General features: G+C 34.3%; 1 protein-coding gene across 3 annotated transcripts in view; it reads right to left on the bottom strand.

Annotated features, from left to right (window-relative positions):
• Positions 1-19785, bottom strand: part of C17H12orf4 (chromosome 17 C12orf4 homolog) — a 45408-nt gene that overhangs the window by 12997 nt on the left and 12626 nt on the right. For all 3 annotated transcript variants that reach the window (XM_058559021.1, XM_058559020.1, XM_058559022.1), the window contains exons 5-11: positions 17693-17792; positions 17470-17591; positions 11941-12047; positions 11380-11577; positions 9899-10027; positions 5713-5787; positions 1805-2007 (exon numbers count right to left, since the gene is read on the bottom strand). In XM_058559021.1, the coding sequence (XP_058415004.1) occupies positions 1805-2007; positions 5713-5787; positions 9899-10027; positions 11380-11577; positions 11941-12047; positions 17470-17591; positions 17693-17792 (934 nt within the window). The remainder of the gene's footprint in view (positions 1-1804; positions 2008-5712; positions 5788-9898; positions 10028-11379; positions 11578-11940; positions 12048-17469; positions 17592-17692; positions 17793-19785) is intronic.

Raw genomic sequence — 19785 nt, 5'->3', positions numbered from 1 at the left:
GAAGAAAACAACAGCTGAAAATGCTTTGGGATCCTTGCATGAAACTGAAAACAAATATTACCTCTATATCCTGTATAGTGTTGTCTGAGTTCGTAGAACAAACTTCTTGACCTGAATGGATGTTTAAATACAACAAATGGGAGGATCATGGCTCATTATGCTTTTGTGAATTAAAATGGACACTTTGGAAACAAACTTAATGTCCTGCAGCTGGCCATCCCAATTTAAAACACGTAACTCGGTACCAGTGTGGGAGAAGGAGTGCTGGTCGTATCAGATGTCTGGAAGTAAATCCGAACTTGGCGACTTTTGGAAAACACTGCTTTTGAGGTTGGTTCCCACCTACATATAACCATTTTTATAAACTGGTTAACCAGGAGTCCAGCTGCAGGAATGTCTGCATGTTTCCTTGTGGCTGGAATTCATCACAAACTTTCTTTGTTACTCCCCAAAGACTCTTTTATAGATGGACTAGCTAGTGATGATAACTTAACAATGGCTAAAAATTCCTGATGGAACTAAAATTTTATAAAGCTACAGTGGAAAAAAAAACATGTTTGTCAATCTCTCCTGATACTATATTAGATACGACTGAGGCTACAGAAGTGAATGGGATGAGAAATTAGGAAGTCTGATGCAGGTTTCATAGAATGGTACCAGAATTCTCCTAATTAAAACCATGTGTCTGGTGAAAATACAAATGGATTGTAAGTGGGAAATCATTTAAAATCATCTTGTCTTACATGGAATTGATTTTTTTGTGTGTATTTACATAGGGTATTGCATTTAAAATGAGGTCTCTTATAATGAGTCTAAAGTGGAGGCTTAGTCATTCTAAAAAGTAAAACATAACATCTTTTACACTGCACTTTACAATATAGCATTTACACAGATCTTTTATTTGGGTAAATACCTTTTAATAGTCAGTGATCAAACTTCCTTCCCGACATTCACAATCTACACTTACCAGTTAGCCATTTTGCTTTTTTAAAAAATGCCACCTCAAAACAAGCGGGCCCCACATTGCTGGTATGCATCCTTCATCACCAGGTTGACCACTGGCTCTCCTAGAAGGACTTGCCTGCACCCATTTGTTTTGAGGACCCTTTGATCCTCCAGACTATTTGAGGTTGAATTTTTAGTCTTTATATTATTTCTCCAACTTATCCCCTCTAACCAGTTTTTACGTGGGTCACAGAAGAAAGTAGGAGAGAAAGTAAACAGTCACGAAAGAATTTTATTAAAAATGTCAAATAAAGAACAGCACATGATAAAATGAATGGGTGATTATGCCACATTTTAACTGTAAAAGCCAATACTTGTATTATCCAAAGAGCAATCCTGAGAAAATGTTAGACTGACGCTGGCTTCTTCCTGTCATCTAGCATTTCTTTCCATTACTTCTTAATGCATATTCAGAGAATCAAACTAATTTTAATGTTAACCTAAGCCAAATATAAATGTGGAGGTCAATCTAATGCTACTTAAGACAAAAATGGAAGAGGAGGAGGAGGGAGGGAGAGTAGGGGCACATGCCTTATCCACAGCTAAAGATAATTTTGGTTTCTAGTTTACCTTCCATAGAATAATGCTATAATTCTCTGAACATAAATGGTTAAGGATTAGTCACTGTTTTGTATTATATGTCACTCAATTCTATTAACCAGATAGGAGATGAAAAGATCCATTAGTAAAAAAAAGAAAAGAAAAAAAGTGCTTTTAAAATGTAAAGTGGATTATTATTATTATACAATATTGAGGGTTAACATATCCATAAAATCATGGTTTTTTTCTATCTGCTTACCTCTGACATATCATGCACCAGCAAGAGAGGAATGCTTATTGTTGTGATGTCATGGGTACAGCAAACCTTGAGTATATTTCGGAGTCCCATAATGGCAGGATCACGAGCAGTGATGTTTCCTGATTTCACATTGTCATCCACACAAAGATGGAAAGCAACATGGATTTCTGAGAGATTGGAATGCCGTGTAATGTAAAATTCTCCTGTGAACAACAAATACAATCATGATTTTCAAACCCATAAATCAAATTCATCAATGGCTTTTATAAATGACTGTAACGGGCAGTCAGTGTTGAACTTGTAGAGGTGTATCAGGAACCTATGTTGGGCTCAGGAAGCAAATATGATCACTACTCCTCAATTCTTGCAAAAGTGATGAAAAACAGAGACAACAGCCAATTTTGCATTAGGTTCATAAATTGATGTGAAGCAACCACCAAGCAGTAAGTAAACCAAATGAGTACTCATCATCTCTATTTTGATGTAAATGCTCAAAATGTCCTGCTTAACTCAAACTTAACATATAAAAACAGGTTACTTGATTACCTGTCTTCCCCACACCCTCAATCTGCTCTTCTCCATCTCAATTTATGGGTCCAATCTCCATCCAGTTAGTTGTTCAGGATAGAAACATGGAAGTTGCCCTTAATTTCTTTCTTTCTCTCAATACCTCTTCCCCAATCTACAATCCAATTCACCATCAACTATTTTCAGAAATATCTCCAACAGATATCTCAAATCTGAGCACTCCATTTTTATTGCTATCACCCTAGTTCATTCCATCATCTCACCCAGCTCTTTATAATAGCCTCTCAATTAATTGCCCTGCTCCCCATTCTTGCCCACCTATAAACCATTTCCACATTGTAGCCAAATAGATATAAATACAAATAAGATTATATCACTCCTCTACCTAAAATCATCCAACAGGCTCACACTACATTCAAAAAAAATTCCAAACTCTTTACTGAGGTCTGCCAGGCCTATATGATCTGGACACTGCCTGTCTGACATCTTCTTGTCTCACCCTCTGTGCTTCTGCTCCAGCCGCACAGGCTTTTGTTCAGTTCTTCAACATGCAGAGCTTGTTCCCAAATCAGGGATGCTGTGTGAAAGGCTGTTCCCCAAGGTTCTTGCATGGCTGACTTCTTTTCATCAATCACATCTCAGATCAAAGGTCACCTCCTCAGAGAGGTCTTCCTGGACTGTCCCATCTGATATAGGACTCCCTCACCTCTCATTCTCTTTCACATTGTTCTATTTTCTTCTCAGCACTGAAATTCTTTTGTTTATTTGCTTATGTGATTATTTTAAAGAGAGCATTGTTTACACTCCATGACTACAGGTATTTTGTCTATCTTGTTTAATACCCTGTCTCTAGCACATAGAACAGTATCCGATACATAGACGGTACTCAATAAATATTTGTTGAATGAATGCATGAACAAATGATTTAGACTGAACACAAGAGTAGTTTAGGATTATCAAATCCTAAAATCCATGCTTCCTACAATCACTTCATTTTCTACGTAGCCACACTAGCCAAGAAAAATCTCATCAGCTTTTATATTCTACAGTTTCTGTCAATATAAATAAATAAAATATAAAGCATATAAAGAATATGTTTTTCAAATACACATGTCTCACTGGAAACTCTGATATGTCCTTCTAGGAAAGCTTTGCTCTTCTAAAAACCACTCTTCTATCACCCACCCCCGCCCTCACAAATTCTGCTCACCCTTGCTTCGAAGTCATTACCTTAGGATTTTATTTATATTTATTTATAAGCATATAGTATATTTAAAAGTACTTACCACGGTTTACCACAATGTTTAACCACCTCTAGTTACCAGGTACAAAAGTTGAACCCATGGATGCCACTGACAAGCCCTAGGCAAAGGTCTTTTTTTTTTTTCCAACTTAAACAAGATAAAAGAATTAGATAAACAGAAAGAGAAATTAAAGAAAGGACAGTGACAGAGATATCAAAATAAACTAGACAAGAAAAAAGCACAGAGAAAATTGTCTGGTAAGGAATAGTATAGTTGTAATTTCCCTGGAAGGCAATAAAAGATGGACTGCTTATCAGAAACCTGGTAGACTGTATGAGACAATATCCTTCTGGGCCCAATGACGTCAATCACCTCCTAAACTCCTACTGATACTTCAGATGATGGAAGTTGTAGCATTAAACACGGGCTACGGTCCAGTAGTGAGACAGGATGACTTAGTGCACAAGTCAGGTGCTCCTAATCCCCAAACTGGCACTGCTCTGTTTGACCTTAGATGACTTATCTCTTGGCCTCATTTTACCCATTAGTAAAATGGGGATCATGGAGAGGGCAGTAGTAATCAAAATAATATGATATAGCAGAAAAAGGACTAAATTGGGTATTAATAAGATCTGGTCTCTAGCACTTACTGGCTGAGTGATCTTGTGCAAATCAATTCGATTTATAGATCCTCTATTACTTTGTGTATGAAAGGGGAAAAATAACGCCTGACTGCTTTCCTTAAAAAGTTGTTGTGAGAATTAGATGACATCAACTGTAAATACTTAGACAATGATAAAGCAAACCTACTGGTTAAAAAACATATAAATAAAACTGTTAACTTAAAAATTTAAAAGAGTTTGTGATTTTGGATCTTTTTCATCTTCTGTAAACATCCTTTAACTAAATAGAAATTCAGATGCTAACTGAATAGTTTAATATTCCTTTTCTAATGCAGACTTATGACATATTCTCCTGATTTGGTGGTAATAATGAGATACCACTATATAGGCTTTTCCAAAAAAGAGCAAGGAAGGAAATAAATATAGCAATAAAAAGTTAGGTTTAAAAAAATCAGACATCGGTACCTCTGGTATAGATAATAAGACTGGCATATTTTAAGAAAGCCACAAAATATGGATGATTTAAATTATGGATCTATGAAGAGAAATACAATAAATCCTGTCTCAATGAAGGTATTTTTAGATGGAGAGGAGGACAGTTTCCTGTTCCACGAAGTGTGGAAACAGCATGCGGTGATGCAATCCTGCCTCTGACATTATCCACTAAGGTAGGATATCTGAGAGTGGGAGGAAATTCGGAAGTTAACGACCACGAGCTAACTGACAGGGACTGACAAGATGAATACCAGAAATGGGTATGCTATTTGCTTAGACTACATGGAATGTGACCTACATGTAGTAAATTTGGGGAAGGAAATGTGAGGAATCAACCTTAAAGGAGAATAGAAAAATATCAAGAGTATGATTATTTGTGAAACTGTAAAATTTACCATTCAGTTTAAAAGACTTGATACTTATAAAGTAAACAAATAGGCCTTCCTTGTTATGCTCTGCCACACAAATACCACTAAGGATCATCAGAATGAATTCAATATGGAAGAGGATCAAGAGAATGGATTTCCAGTTGATAAACAAAATATGCAAGAATAATAAAGGAAATAAAAGAAATGCAAAGAAGGAAAATTTATGGGGAAATAGAAATAAGAAAGATTCTAAGTCAGATGATCCATGCTCTTTCTACAAGTTCATTTGTTTACACCTTTATATACTATTGTTTATATTTCAGAGTAAAAATTATTTCTTGGTGCATATCTTAAGAAACTAAGGAACAATGTATAAAAGAGGAAATTTGAAATAGCAAATAACGATAAAACTTATGCAACTGTTTGAGCAATTTTTCTTGTATGGATCTAGGAAAAAGTCAGTCTAGTGTAAGAAGAAAGATTTAAATTGCAGAAGATCTGTGACAGTGTATTATACAGATACAATGTTGTTTCAGAGTGATACTCTGACAAACGGTTTATAATGTACACCATAAGAACTTATGTTTCAAATTTATGATTTCAATGTGTGATTATAAGAAAATAGTGATTTAGAATAAAATAGTACTTACCAGGTAAAATATTTAAATAGTTTCTATCAGCATTTTTAGTCTTATCATCACTTCCTCCATTTCGGTTTCCAGAATCTATTCATAAGATAATATAACATGAAAGAATATAACAACATATGAAAACACATTACTACTACTACTTCCAAACAATCACAACAGCAGCAAAAATTTACTAAGGGTCTCTAGGTGCCAGACATTCTGATATATGCTTTACACGGATGGTCCCATTTAATTCTTACAAAACCCCTATAACCACAACCTTATGAGCTAAGTCCTATCACTATCTTCATTTTATAGATGAAGAAACAGAGGCTTACATAAGTTAATTAACTTAACCAAGGATGCACAGGTAAGTGGTGCACCAGGTCTTGAACTCACATACTCTGATTTCAATTCCTATGGTTTTAACCACATTAGACTTGCCAGTACCCTATTTTTCACCTGGGAGGTTCAGGGCACTAAGTTAACTACACATAAAATAATTTCATTAGATAGCTGTAGTGTGGTCATCTTTATTTTTAGAATGTGAGTCACTGTTGTTGATATAACTTGTTCAGGACTACAAACAAATGGTTAGTAGCACCAGGAATCACTTGATATTCAGCCCATTCCTGAAATTTGTTACTTATCTGACACTATATACAATTTATTTCAAACAGATACGTGAGACTCAGTTTCAAGTGGAACTTTTTATCAGATATTCAATAATTTTTCTTTCTTTTTTCTTTTCAGAAGGCACGATATTACTTACAAGGATAAATGTTGGTAAAATGTTGGTACAATTGACTATACATTATTATGGTTGAACACAAATTATTCTACATACATATGTATATTTGCAATAGAAGATACATCTGAATTTTATAAGAATTCTATCAGAACTCAAAAATGCAGAATGAATATTAGCATTCAAAGTAGCTATCATTTTTTTTGTGTGTGAGGAAGATTAGCCCTGAGCTAATATCTGTTGCCAATCCTCCTCTCTTTGCTGAGGAAGATTGGCCCTGAGCTAACATCTGTGCCCATCCTCCTCTATTTTATGTGGGACGCCTGCCACAGCATGGCTTGATAAGCAGTGCGTAGGATCCTGTGCCCAGGATCCAAACCTGCAAATCCCGGGCCACTGAAGTGGAGCACGCAAACTTAACCACTATGCCACTGGCCCGGCCCCAAAGGTAGCTATCTTTAGGAGGCTATATATTCATTCCAATTAAATACACAACTATTTTGGAATGGCCTTCAGCATCAGAAAATCACCTGAAAACAGTAAGAACTTCAAATGAGTAAACTGCAAATACCAAGGGAATATTATGGTTTCAAGTGTTCTGAATAAAAATAACTTAATATTTTTACCTAGTGACTACTTTGATGAATTGATTTATAACATTGTAAACACATATATTTTATAAATAAACAGACAGAGGAAGAGAAAGGCCTGGAGAGAAGGCTCTGTGTTGCCAGAATCCATATTTAAAGAAATAGTCTGTTTCTCATACAGAGCCATGCAATTAGCAGGCTCTGAATAAACGTCTGATCATAGCACAGAAAACAAAAAACAATAAATAAGGACTCTAATTTTGTTCACACAGTGTATGAACAAACAGAATCCCTATTAATTAAACAAGAGATAACAGTTCATAGTCTTTCCCTTTCTCATGCTTCAATGGTAACACCTTGTAATACTAAGAAGATAGCTGTTTTTCATTTTTTTTAAAAATGTATATAAAATGTGCACAAAAAACAAACTGTTTTTGTAGATAACAAATTGTCTTCATATTTAAAGATGCTAATATAATAAACATAGTAAGGAAAACAATGGAATGTCTTAGAATAAACAGGTTCTTGCGTATCCGGAGGTAAACATGTAGAACAAACACGTGGGCATGAACAGAAAAGGAAAAGATGGAGAAAGCATTTTCACAAACTCTTCTATAATGACACGCGGGTTCCTCTAGGAAAGCTGTCTTTTATAAACCTACTTGTTTCACTGACTCACTTAAACCACAAAATAGTTGCTTGAACAAGAACAAAATAATACCATGATGTACACACACTGCCGTAACCAACTGTATGTGGTTTAAGAACTTCCTGTCATTTACTGCACACTTTCTCTCTCTCATAAATATACTTAGAATCCTCCTCCTTCTCCCATACCTGTCACGATCTCAATCTTCATGCTTTTAGTCACTACTGAGAATAATATTAAAATGCTTCTGATCACATCATTGCTAGTTTGAATGAGATGGAGAAAGAAGATGGCAGAAGAATAAGAGGACATACTAGAATTTTCCCAAGGGTCTTTGTTAGGATATACTTCCATACTGATTTCCTAATACTCAGCCTCACTCTGAGTCATATTGCCACAGCAAAGCCAGTTACCTTCAGTGGGAATACAAACTGGTGGAGCTGCAGTGGAGAGCAAATGCTAACACTAACAAAATTATAAATGTATGTGCCCTTTAATTCAGGAATTTCTCTTTAGAAATCTATTCTATAGATATGCTCACCCATCCACAATGATACACGTGCAAGGTTACTCATGCATTATTATTTATAATAGCAAAAACTGTGGAACAGATTAGATGTCAATCAATAGGAAACTGATTAATAATGGGATATCCTGCAACGGACTACTATGCAGAAGTAAAAAGGTATGAGGATGCTCTTTAAGTACTAATATGAAATGATCGTTAAGATAAATTATTCAGGGAAAAAAAGTAGGGTACAGAAAAGTGTGCAGAGAAAGCTGCCGTTTGTATAAAAAGGGAAAACACACACATACACGTGCTCATGTATACATAAACATATGTCTGGTAACTACATGGGAGATAGGCTGCCTCTGGAGTGGGAAATTGGATGGCTGGGGGACAGAGTTATGAAGACTTTCACTGAACGTGCCTTTGTACAGCTTGAATTGTGAATTTTGCGAATGTTTTAACTAAGAAACAATTAAAAATAAAGAAAACATTTTTAAAAAGTCTACGGGATAAATAAGGAAACTATAGTGAATGTCAATCAAGTTAAGTCTAGATAGCTACATTCTAGCATCAGGAGAAAGGGAAGAATTCTACAATTTACATAGGAGAGAGGGACAGACACCAAGCAAAGATATAACAATATCCCTTTGCTTACTATAAAACACAAGAACCAAAACTACTGTAATGGATTCTTTTAAACACTGCAGTTGTAATACAAACAAAAGATATCCACAGTACCAGAAGCAGATTTAAAGGTTTGACCAACCACAATTTTAAAACTTGCCACATTTTATTTCCTGGGCAAGCCATCAAGTTTTTATAAGAAATAATAAAATACTGAGTACGTATTCAAGCCAGATAAGAGCATGTATTGTGATTTTACATCTGTGATATAATATGAAATGTTGGAAAAATAAGAAAAACACACCTTACATATATTTTTGAATGAAATTACCCTTATGTTTAGTTCATAACTAAACAACTTTTGGTATCAATTTAATTTGTAAAGAAACTACTTTTTAAACTTTCATTTTTCAATTAAAAATAGCAGAATTACTCTGTAATTTGAGTCAGAATTTTTTTTTTACCTATGTCTTCCCTAAAATCTATGTATAGATAGAAATCTTCTGAAGAAAGATGCCATGAACTTTTTCCATAGCTTTAAAAACATTTTCCAGTAAATTTCCTCAATAGTTAGAAAGGATGTTTATATTGTGGATAAATATAGAAAAAGCAGTCATTTGAGGACATACTAATTTTTTAAAAGAACAACCAAAAACAATTCTTGTAATTGACCTCATGCTACTTAAGTGGATCAAGGATCAAACATATAAAAAGCGTATATTTTGTGCTACTATTGACATTCTACGATTTCAACACCCTCTGTAGCAATAATTATGTCCATTTTAGAGATAGAGAACTTAGATCAAAAGATCACCAACATTCCACTGAGTGCCTATTTCAAGTATAACTACAGAATTGAAATTTAAAAACAGCTTTGCTAACGATCTTGAACAAAATCACACAAAAAAGGAAATTAAGAACAGAATTTAGCTTCTAAAGATCTTGAATTTTGTTCTTAATTTCTTTCTTCCACCATTGCCCCAATGTAACTTTCTCCATTTTAATCCTGACCCATATGCTATTAGAGTGCTTATGGGCAGAACACACTGAGAGTGAAATTTTAAAAACATTTGAGTTTTACTGACCGTGTGATTCTTGCAACTTACTCCTGCGCTGGGTTCTGGCATAAAGTACCACCTGCTGGACAACTTCTAGTTGCTCTTCAATTCGGGGAAAATGGAAGTCAGTGCATTCCTGGCAAACTGTGGCGAAATCTAAGGGACCCAAAACGTTTACAAACTTCTGAAGGTTAACTATCAAGTATTTAGTATTTACCTATAGACAAGAGATCTAATAGATAGAGAACATAAAATTCACAAGTAGGATTTCTTATACTTGTCCTTTTGATAATTATGTCTAATTAAGTTAGGCTATAGCAATTTTGTTTTGATCAGAAACTTAACCTCTCAATCACTCAAGAAAGTAAACAATTAATAGACAAAGACATTTTAATACAATTCCAAGTCGTCTTTAAATAATACATACTTTGATCATAAGCCAGCCTCCAAAAGTGCTACAACATACAAGAAGGTTCTTGTAGTTATGATAGGAAATAAACACTATTCAAGTTTCTTTTTTTGGTAGTATTTTTTTTTAAATTCAAGTATAATTGACATAACATCATATTAGTTTCAGGTATACAACATAATGATTCAATATTTGTATACACTGCAAAATGAACACCACGATAAGTCTAGTTAACATCTGCCACCATACATAGTTACCAAAAATATTGTTTTTTTTGATGAGAACTTTGAAGATGTACTTTTAGGAACTTTCAAATATGTAATACAGTATTATTAAAACTATAGCCACCATGCTGTACATTAGACTCCAGGACACATTTATTTTATAACTGGAAGTTTGTACCTTTTGACCCCCTTCGCCCATTTTGCCCACGTCCCACCCCCTGCCGCCGGCAACCACCAATCTGTTCTATCTATGTATCTATGAGCTTGCTTTTTTTTTAAGATTCCACATGTAAGTGAGCTCATACGGTATTTATTTTTTTGTCTGATTTATTTCACTTAGCGTAATCTCTTCAAGGTCCATCCATATTTACTTAAGCTTTTTAAAAAAATAATTATACATTTCAATATATTTTATATATTCAAAAATTTAAAAAATAATCATAAAAAATGAGTTGTACTAAGAGGGCAGGTAGAATTTTACCTAGCATATTTAAGAGATAGATGCTTTTAAAAAATAAAAAGATAAAAGGACAGATGGACGAACAAACATTCATTGAGCCAAGATCTGCTTCTAAACTGAAAAATACATTTATATCTTGATTATTCTTTTTGTTTTACCTTGAAATAAAGACCCTTTGGAGTATTATTTACAATATAATAGGATTTTAACAAAAATTAAATATCCTGAAGCACTCTACCCATGATAAAGTATGAAATAAATCTATAATTGCTATGGCTGGGTATGTGTGTTGTTTGGTCTACTTGAATACTGGGGTGCATAAAGCTTTTTTCAGATTTTCCATAATTCCTTTCTTTGTAAGAATGGTATTATAAGGAGAAATTTAATGAAATAAGTATGTATGACGTTAACTTACCTCTTTTAATACCACTATATGAATTAATTCGATTATCTACTAGTAAAACCAGGCCACAGAGAGACGTGGAATAAAGTGACAGTGCTGTCTGGAGTCGATGGAGTTTCACACCACTTCGATGATTTCTTTTGTGCTTACAGAAGTCCAGCATATCCGCTCTCAGCAATCTCAAATTATGCATGGTCTTCAACTGGGCTCCTGGGGATAGGCAACAGTCCCAGAAAGACACTTAGACAGCTGCAAAAAATTCAGTATAACAGGATGCAAATCTCTATGGCAAGAATCCAGATAAATCTGTGCTACAAAAAATTAAAAATAGACATGGGAATTACTCCTTTTAATAATTATTAATATTTAATATTTCTACTAACAAAAAATAATATATAAGCTAAAACAGAAAACTTATGGCCAACAAACTATAGGCTGTCTTGGAGCAAGACATAATTTGGAATTAAAAATAGCATGTATATTATCCTCATATGACAGAAATTTTTCTCTTGTAGCATAAAAAAGTTTCACAAGTTACAATAAATTATGACTACAAAAAATCAATACACTTACCTAAGTGAATGGTAAAACTTTCTTCTAACTTTCTTTGTTCCTCATAAATCCTTCCATTTGCTTCTACGGATTCTCTGAACTGATTTGGCTGAACTTTAATTTCCTCACTGAAATTAATAAATTATTGACATGCTTTTTTTGTAGTTCATGAAGAACTTTTCTTAAGGGAAAGAAAGCTTTATGATGAAAGAAGACAAAAGTAAACAGCTGAAAGTAGCACTTTATTCCCAAACTCACCCTAATCCATGGAGACAAGTAAGATCATCGGCACCAACAGGTTCTAAAATTCCCTCTTGTTCTTTCCTTTCCTCACAGGAAGTAAGGCATATTATTCTTTTCAGTCATTACAATATCAATTCATATATTATCATTTAATATTTCTTAGTGGCCTAAGCGTGATTAAATGAAGTGATTGACTTATTACTTTAAAATGACGTATTTTAAAAAATGTAATATATCCCATATCAGGGCTAGCTCTAGGCATAACTAGAATATAGAGGTAAAGTGACAGAAATGAAAATGTAAAATTTAAAAGGAATAAAAAAAGATGAGGTTCACTTTGATATAGTATTCACATCCTGTACTTTTTTTTTTTTTTTTTTTTTTACCATCTCCTGTTTTTTTCCCACTAACATTCTCCTCCCATTATAGGACTTCTCTCTTTGTGCTACTCTGCTCTTATATTTCCTGAAAAGGCTTCCATGGAGGTACTATAACTGTAGAACTGTTCAATTCAAATTTCATGATATGCTGAAGATGATGTCAGTCTATAATAGTCATCCATTCCCTGGACTAAATTTTTGGGATTAATCTAAACAGCCTCATTAGTCTCACTGACTAACTTCATTAGTAAATATGGCAAATTTAAACCTAAAAATAAATTTATATTAATAAAATATCCTCATCTTAGGATGTAGAAAGCCACAAGAGAATGTTGTTCCCACTGTAATAACAAGAAAAAGCCAGGTAATCTACAAAATCATAACTTTTCTGGAGCCCATCAGAGATTTGAGGTAACAAGGCAACCAAGTAAACTAAATGTGAAAGTGTGACATGTCTCTCCAAGGAGAGACAGGGCATACAATTTTCATTTTGGCAAAGCATGGTGGAATGGGTTGCTGTAATGTAAAGGGGCAAGAAGAAATCAGCTAAAATTTTAATGAATTTTTTAAGGTCAAGAATCAGTTAGCATGTAAATTTAGAATAGCTAGGAGCCCCAGGCACAAGAGGAATTTGCATGCACTTGCAAACTCTTTTCCATTCGTCTCCACCAGGTGCTTCTAAGAAAAGACTGGGGACAGGGCAGGAGACAAGAGAGACCCCTTGATGGCACAGGTGGAAATTCTGAGAATGCTCCAAGCTCAACGCCCAGATACACACGGCTTGCTCATGACTGAAGCTGGACAAAGACAACAGAGACCTGTCTCCCACTCCCAACTACTAGTCTAGCACCAAGTAATAAACCCCAGCCTACTGCTGGGGGTGTACAGCAAGAGCACAGAGAGAGAGCTCATACTGTGGCACAGGCTTGCAAAGACTGGAAAGCTGGGGATGGAGCAGAATGATAGTGGAAACCCTCCAGAACCCAAAGCCCTACTCTAAACACAAAGTGGCAGCAGCCTACTACTGCAGAAAATTAAGCCTGTGGTGTAACGAAAGAACAAAAACCAAACTCAGCTCAACTGCTGACTACATTTGTATGACCTTCACATTAATGGTCTGTTCATTTCAGGACATAAATATTATTTACCTCAGTCTCTTCTTTTCTAATACACACAATATCCAGCATTCAGTTTGAAGAAAAAAAAAGGAGAGAGGAAGACACCCAAAAAGGCAAGAAGAAAACAAAACAAAAACCTATTGTGAAGAGATAAAGCAATCAACAGAAACAGACTTAGAGATGACCCAGATACAGTCATGCACCACATGATGAGGTTTCGGTCATAGATGGACTGCATATACAAAGGTGTATAAGGTGCCCGTAAGACTAGCATTGTATAGCCTAGGTGCATAGTAGGCTATACCATCTAGGTTTGTGTAAGTACACTCTATGATGTTTTCACAATGATGAAATCACCTAACAATGCATTTCTCAGAATGTACCCTGTCCTAAGTGATGCATGATTGGATTGAGACTAAAAACAGGGACTTTCAAAATGCTATGATTAATATGCTAAAAGATCTAGTGTAAAACAACACACAAGGACAGATAAGGAATTTCAGCAAGAGGAGAAAATAAAGAGAAGTACTAGAAATAAAAACATGGTATAGATTGGTAATCACAGACACCAATTCCTTCAACAGGCTCAATAGCAGACCACAAACTCATTTTATGATGCCACCATTACCCTGATAACAATACCAAACAAAGATATTATAAGAAAAACAAAACTATAGACCAGGGGCCGGCCCTGTGGCCTAGTGGTTAAGTTCCGCATGCTCCGCTTTGGCGGCCCAGGTTTGGTTCCTGGATGCGGACCTGCACCACTTGTCAGCAGCCATGCTGTGGCAGCGACCCACACACAAAATAGAGGATGACTGACACAGATGTTAGCTCAGGGCGAATCTTCCTCAAGCAAAAACAGGAAGATTGGCAACAGATGTTAGCTCAGAGCGAATCTTCCTCAGCAAAAAGAACCCCAAAATTATAGACCAACAAATATACAGTAGATATATTTGTTTATTATTTTACAGCGGATATATTTTATTTATATTTTTGTATATAATATACATGAAATAATACATGACTTATATGTTTAAGTTTTAACTATAGAACTTCTAAAAGAAAACATAGGAGAAAATCTTTGTGATCTTGGATTAGTCAAAGATATCTTAGATAAGACACAAACCATTTAAAAATTGATAAATTGCACTTAATGAAAATTAAAAACTTTCCTCTTTGAAAGACATTATTAAGAAAATGAAAAGACAAGCTACAGGTGAAAGAAAATATTTGCAAAGCACATATCCGATGATGGACTTGTATCCAGCATATATAAAGAATTCTCATGACACAATAATAGGAAAACAACAGAGGAGAGATACGGATGGAAGGGCAGCACGTGAAAAATGTTCCACATTTGTAGCCATCAGGGAAATGCAAAGCAAAACCACAGTGAGATCCCACCACAAAGCCTACTAGAATGGCTAAACATCCACACCAAGTGTCAACAAGGATGTGGAGCATTTGGAACCCTCAGACAGCCTCCTCTACAGCCACTTGTGGTGAGAACGCAAAATGGTACAGCCACCTCAGAAAATAGTCTGGCAATTTCTTATAAAGTTAAACACATACTTAACACGTGATCTAGCAACCCCACTCCTAGGTGTTTACGTAAGAGAAATAAAAACATACGTCTCTACAAAGACCTGTATGTGAATGTTTATAGCAGCTTTACTTATAATTGCCAAAATCAAGAAATACCTCAAACGTCCATCATGGAGTGAATGGACAAACAAAGAATAACAGAATACTACTGAGCAATAAAAAGGTAGGAACCACTCATAAATGAAATGACATGAATGAGTCTCAAAAGCATTATGCTAAGTGAAAGAAGTAAGAACAAATTGCTATATACAGTTTGATTACATTCCTATGACATTCTGGAAAAATCAAAACTACAGGGACAGAAATCAAATCAGGGTGCCAGGAGCCAGGCAAGGGGAACGAGGATTAACTGTAAAGGTGTAAAGGGAAATGCTATATTTTGATTGCAGTGATGGTTTCATGACTAATTAAGTTTGTCAAAACTCATCAAAACGTAAACCTAAAACAGGTGAATTTTACTTTAGGTAATTTATCCTTCAATAGACCTGACTTTAAAAAAAACAAAGCAAAAATAAATAACTAAAAATAAAATACCACTTTTATCAATCTCATATAGGAGTTCTATATGTAGTTGTGTTGAAAACTCAACTCTGCTGCTCAAGGAAACCTCTATCAAAAAGGAAAGCAAACTAAGAAAGTCACAGTAAAAACACTCTTTCCTAAGAATATTCGGTCTTTAAAAGAAGCAGCAGCTAGAGGTCAATATTTACACAATGGAATTGATCTGATAGGCTGAATTACTGAAACTAGAGCAGCAAAGTGAGAGAGAATTTTTGTAGCAAAGGGCTTTCTAGCTTCCTTAAATCAGTGACTTTCCCTTTTTCTGACCACAATATACAGTATATATTTTACATTTTGGCTCAACACACACGTTCATTTATAGAAAGTTTCACGCATGATGCACTCTGATATTTTTTCCCTACTCTACTCTCTTCTGTTCTGTTCCCTTCCACTTCATTTTACTGTTATTTTAAAAAGTCTGATTGGAAAGTAAAGGCTCTAGAACGGTTCCTAGCAGACTGCAACCAGCAGTTTAAGCAACACCATTGTACATGACAGCATACAGATCTTCCCAACCCATCTTTCCCCCACCACTCCCTTTTTATTGTGTTCATCACTATTTTCATTTGAAATGAAGAGTACAGTCAAATATGATAGTGTCAAGGACGTTATCCCATTTCTAATCATAAAAAATTGTTTCAATGTTTCCAAGATGTTGTTTTATGAAAAACAATAAGGCAAATGAAATATTATAATATTTAGATAAGAGGTGATACAGATATCAGGTAAACAGTTTAATGATAATCCATCCATCTGCCTGTTTGTCCACCCATCCCATAAATATTTACTCAGTATGTCTTATGTGTGTCAAGACCTAGACACTTGGCAAGGATCTGGCTACACAACAGTAGAAAAAACAGACACAGTTTTTGTATTCAAGGTGAGACTAGTGGGAGAGACTGACATTATACCAATAAAATGCTGTTTCTAAATGTTTATAGCATATACCAGCAAATGCCGGAAATAGGATTATTATACTATAGTAAGCATATTTCCAATTGAATATACTTTTGGATTTGAAAGAATAACAAAATTCTCAAATATCCGAGTATACAGCCAGGAAATGACATAGGCATTGTCAAGGGCAATATACGAATCACAATGTATTTAGGCCATAAGGTACCATACAAGTTATGAATTATGGGAAGTCCTCTATACTATTTTTGTACCTTGTACATACTTCGATTATTGTACATATGACTCTATACAGTATTGTTTTATTTACAGGTCAGTCTCTCTTTCTAGAATACAAGCTCTACATGGGTAGATATCTTCTTTGTTTTTCTCCTTGGAGTGCTTGGCATTTAAGATGCATTCAACCAACATTTATTGCACTGAGTGGAAACCAATTTAAAGAAATGAGAGATAGTAGTCAGGATATTTAGGTATATACACCTAAGATATTTATAAGGCTAAGTTCTAGGGGAGAAATCACTATTTTAAACCAACCAATTAACTCCCTTCCCAAATAATCTGCGCAATGTCTATTACACAAAAGGTGTTAAAAGAAGGATAAAATTATCTTGAATTTTCATTGATAACTTAAAAATATAGACAACTAAAAAGGTTCAATTTTACAATACATACCAACTATTACTAACAGTGAACTTTCATCTAGCAAGAACAATAAGGATCCATACCTGAGGGAGCTGTTGTTGGGGTTTTTTAGGTCTTGATGAAGTTTTATCACCCATTCCTGATACTCTTGCTTCTGGATGGCAGTTGATTGTTTTAATTCATTTGACCATTTATTTTCTAAGTCCTAAAAAGAGACAGTACACAATTAGTTAATTTTTTTTTACAAAAATAAATAAGTAAAAGAAAATGCAACTGCACATCTAAAAGTCATTGTACTTCACTTACTTGCTGGGATTCAAAATGCTGAGCAGCCAGTGAATTTACATCTTGATCAGTCAGTGATTTTCCCAATTCCTGCATCACTTTTTCCATTTCAATACCTTGCCTAAAACATAAACAAGCAGATCTGACATACTCATCAAATGTTTAAGCTATAGGACCACTCCAGACTCATTGAACAGTCTCTACAAAGTGAAAATAAAATTTTTATTTTATAGGAATATGTCCAGGAATGGCAACTATAATACCCGGAAAGCACCGTGAAGCCCCAGAAAGGGAGATGTGGAAATGATGATGATAATGTCATATAATATCAACAACGTCATTCGTGCAGCTACATTTTAATCTAAATTTAATGCATAAATGAAAACAGTCAAAGTCTAGGTGCTCTTTCAATTTCCATGCTTAACGTTTATAAGTCCATACCCTCTTTCGCCTGCAGATTTCCTCAAAGAAGACAGTCTGCAATTCCAGCTTAAATACATTTTCTATTTATTTGTACATGAGTTAAAGGGACTTCAACCTTTGAAAGTTAGTTTATATTATAAGCAGAAGCTGCCAATTAGGTTCTAAGAATCAAACTGGTATTAAGTCACAACGTTCCCTTTACAGAGGAATATAAAATATAAAAATTATGTTTAGTCTTACCTTCTTCATTTATCCAAATAATGTGCAGAAATTAAAAATGGTTTTCCCTACAGGAAAAACTAGTCAATGGTGTTAGAAGTTCAGATAATGGTTATTTGTGGGGGAAATGGGTAGTGACTAGATGGGCATGAGAGAACCTTCTGCAGTGCTGGAAATATTCTATTTCTTGATCCGGGTGATGATTACACGGGTGTGCTTACTTTGTGAAAATTTATGGAGCTGTACACCTACAGTTTGTTGCTTTTTATGTATGTATATTATATTTTAATAAATAAGTTCACTTAATTTAATTTAAAATTTAAAATTAAAAAACTATCTTCTAATACAAATGTTTTAAAAAGTTTGTTCTAAAACATATTTCAAACAAACTTGGAAAGAATGAAACACAGACATGAACTAAAAGGATTTTACTATCATTCTAGTTAATTTAAGTAAATTGCTCTCAAAAGAGAATTTCTACTTATTTATAACAACTGATTAAGATACTTAAATGTATATGATAAATTAAACATTCATATGTTATACACTTATATATTTCTATATATACCTTCTAGTATTAAATATTCAATACCATTTAGTCCCCACTTATTTCTAATGCAGGTGACCCCATTAACATTTTAATAACTACCTGAGGTCAGGTCAGGTGAAGATTATGCTTGCAAGTCAAAATTTTTATTTAAAACAGAAGTTAACTGCTAAACAACTATACAGATATATTAATATTTTGCATTACACATGTTCCCTCTAGTGGATAAAAAGTATCATTGACATTTTTAAGTTTAAAGAAATATCTTGAATCTGGTTTGCTAAAAGAAGCAAATTTCTAGCAAGGAAAAAAAACTAATAAATAAGAATTCAACAAATAAAATTTCATAAACATTTATCTCACCCTAAATGTGTAAGAGATGCAAGTAGCTAATGATATAGTTAATGATACAATATTTTTTTCTATGATTAAGATCAAAGGAAATTTTGTTATATTTCAGATGAAATACTAACTTATATATCGGCTCAGCATGTCAGGTGTGACAATTCTGACAACCTGTATATTATACTGAAGACATAGGAAAAAAGATCATTATAACTGTATTAACGCTGTGTGCTGAGAAACTGTCTTTTAAAGATGTAAAATGGAATTAAAATGAAAAGAGAAATAAGAAAATGTGTCACTTCTGCTCATGAATTGGATAAATGAATTAAGCACCAAAATTTTGGGTGAACTTCCACAGATACCAGTGAATTTCAACTTACCTTAAGTTATACTGCTCACCTTTGCAATAAATATTACTACCTTAAAAGGAACATAGCTTATTTTTCAAGCTAATAGTTTGGACATGTGAAAAATAAACTACAAAACTGTTTTAAAAATAAATGTATTCAGATATTGTTTATATATTTAGAAAGAAAAGAAAGCAAAGCCCCACCAAGAAGTTTGGACAAAAGATATTTCA

This window comes from Diceros bicornis, chromosome 17, assembly GCF_020826845.1.
Source record: "Diceros bicornis minor isolate mBicDic1 chromosome 17, mDicBic1.mat.cur, whole genome shotgun sequence".
Taxonomy (NCBI): domain Eukaryota; kingdom Metazoa; phylum Chordata; class Mammalia; order Perissodactyla; family Rhinocerotidae; genus Diceros; species Diceros bicornis.
The sequence above is the reverse complement of the archived record's forward strand: the minus strand, read 5'-3'. Positions and strand labels throughout refer to the sequence as shown.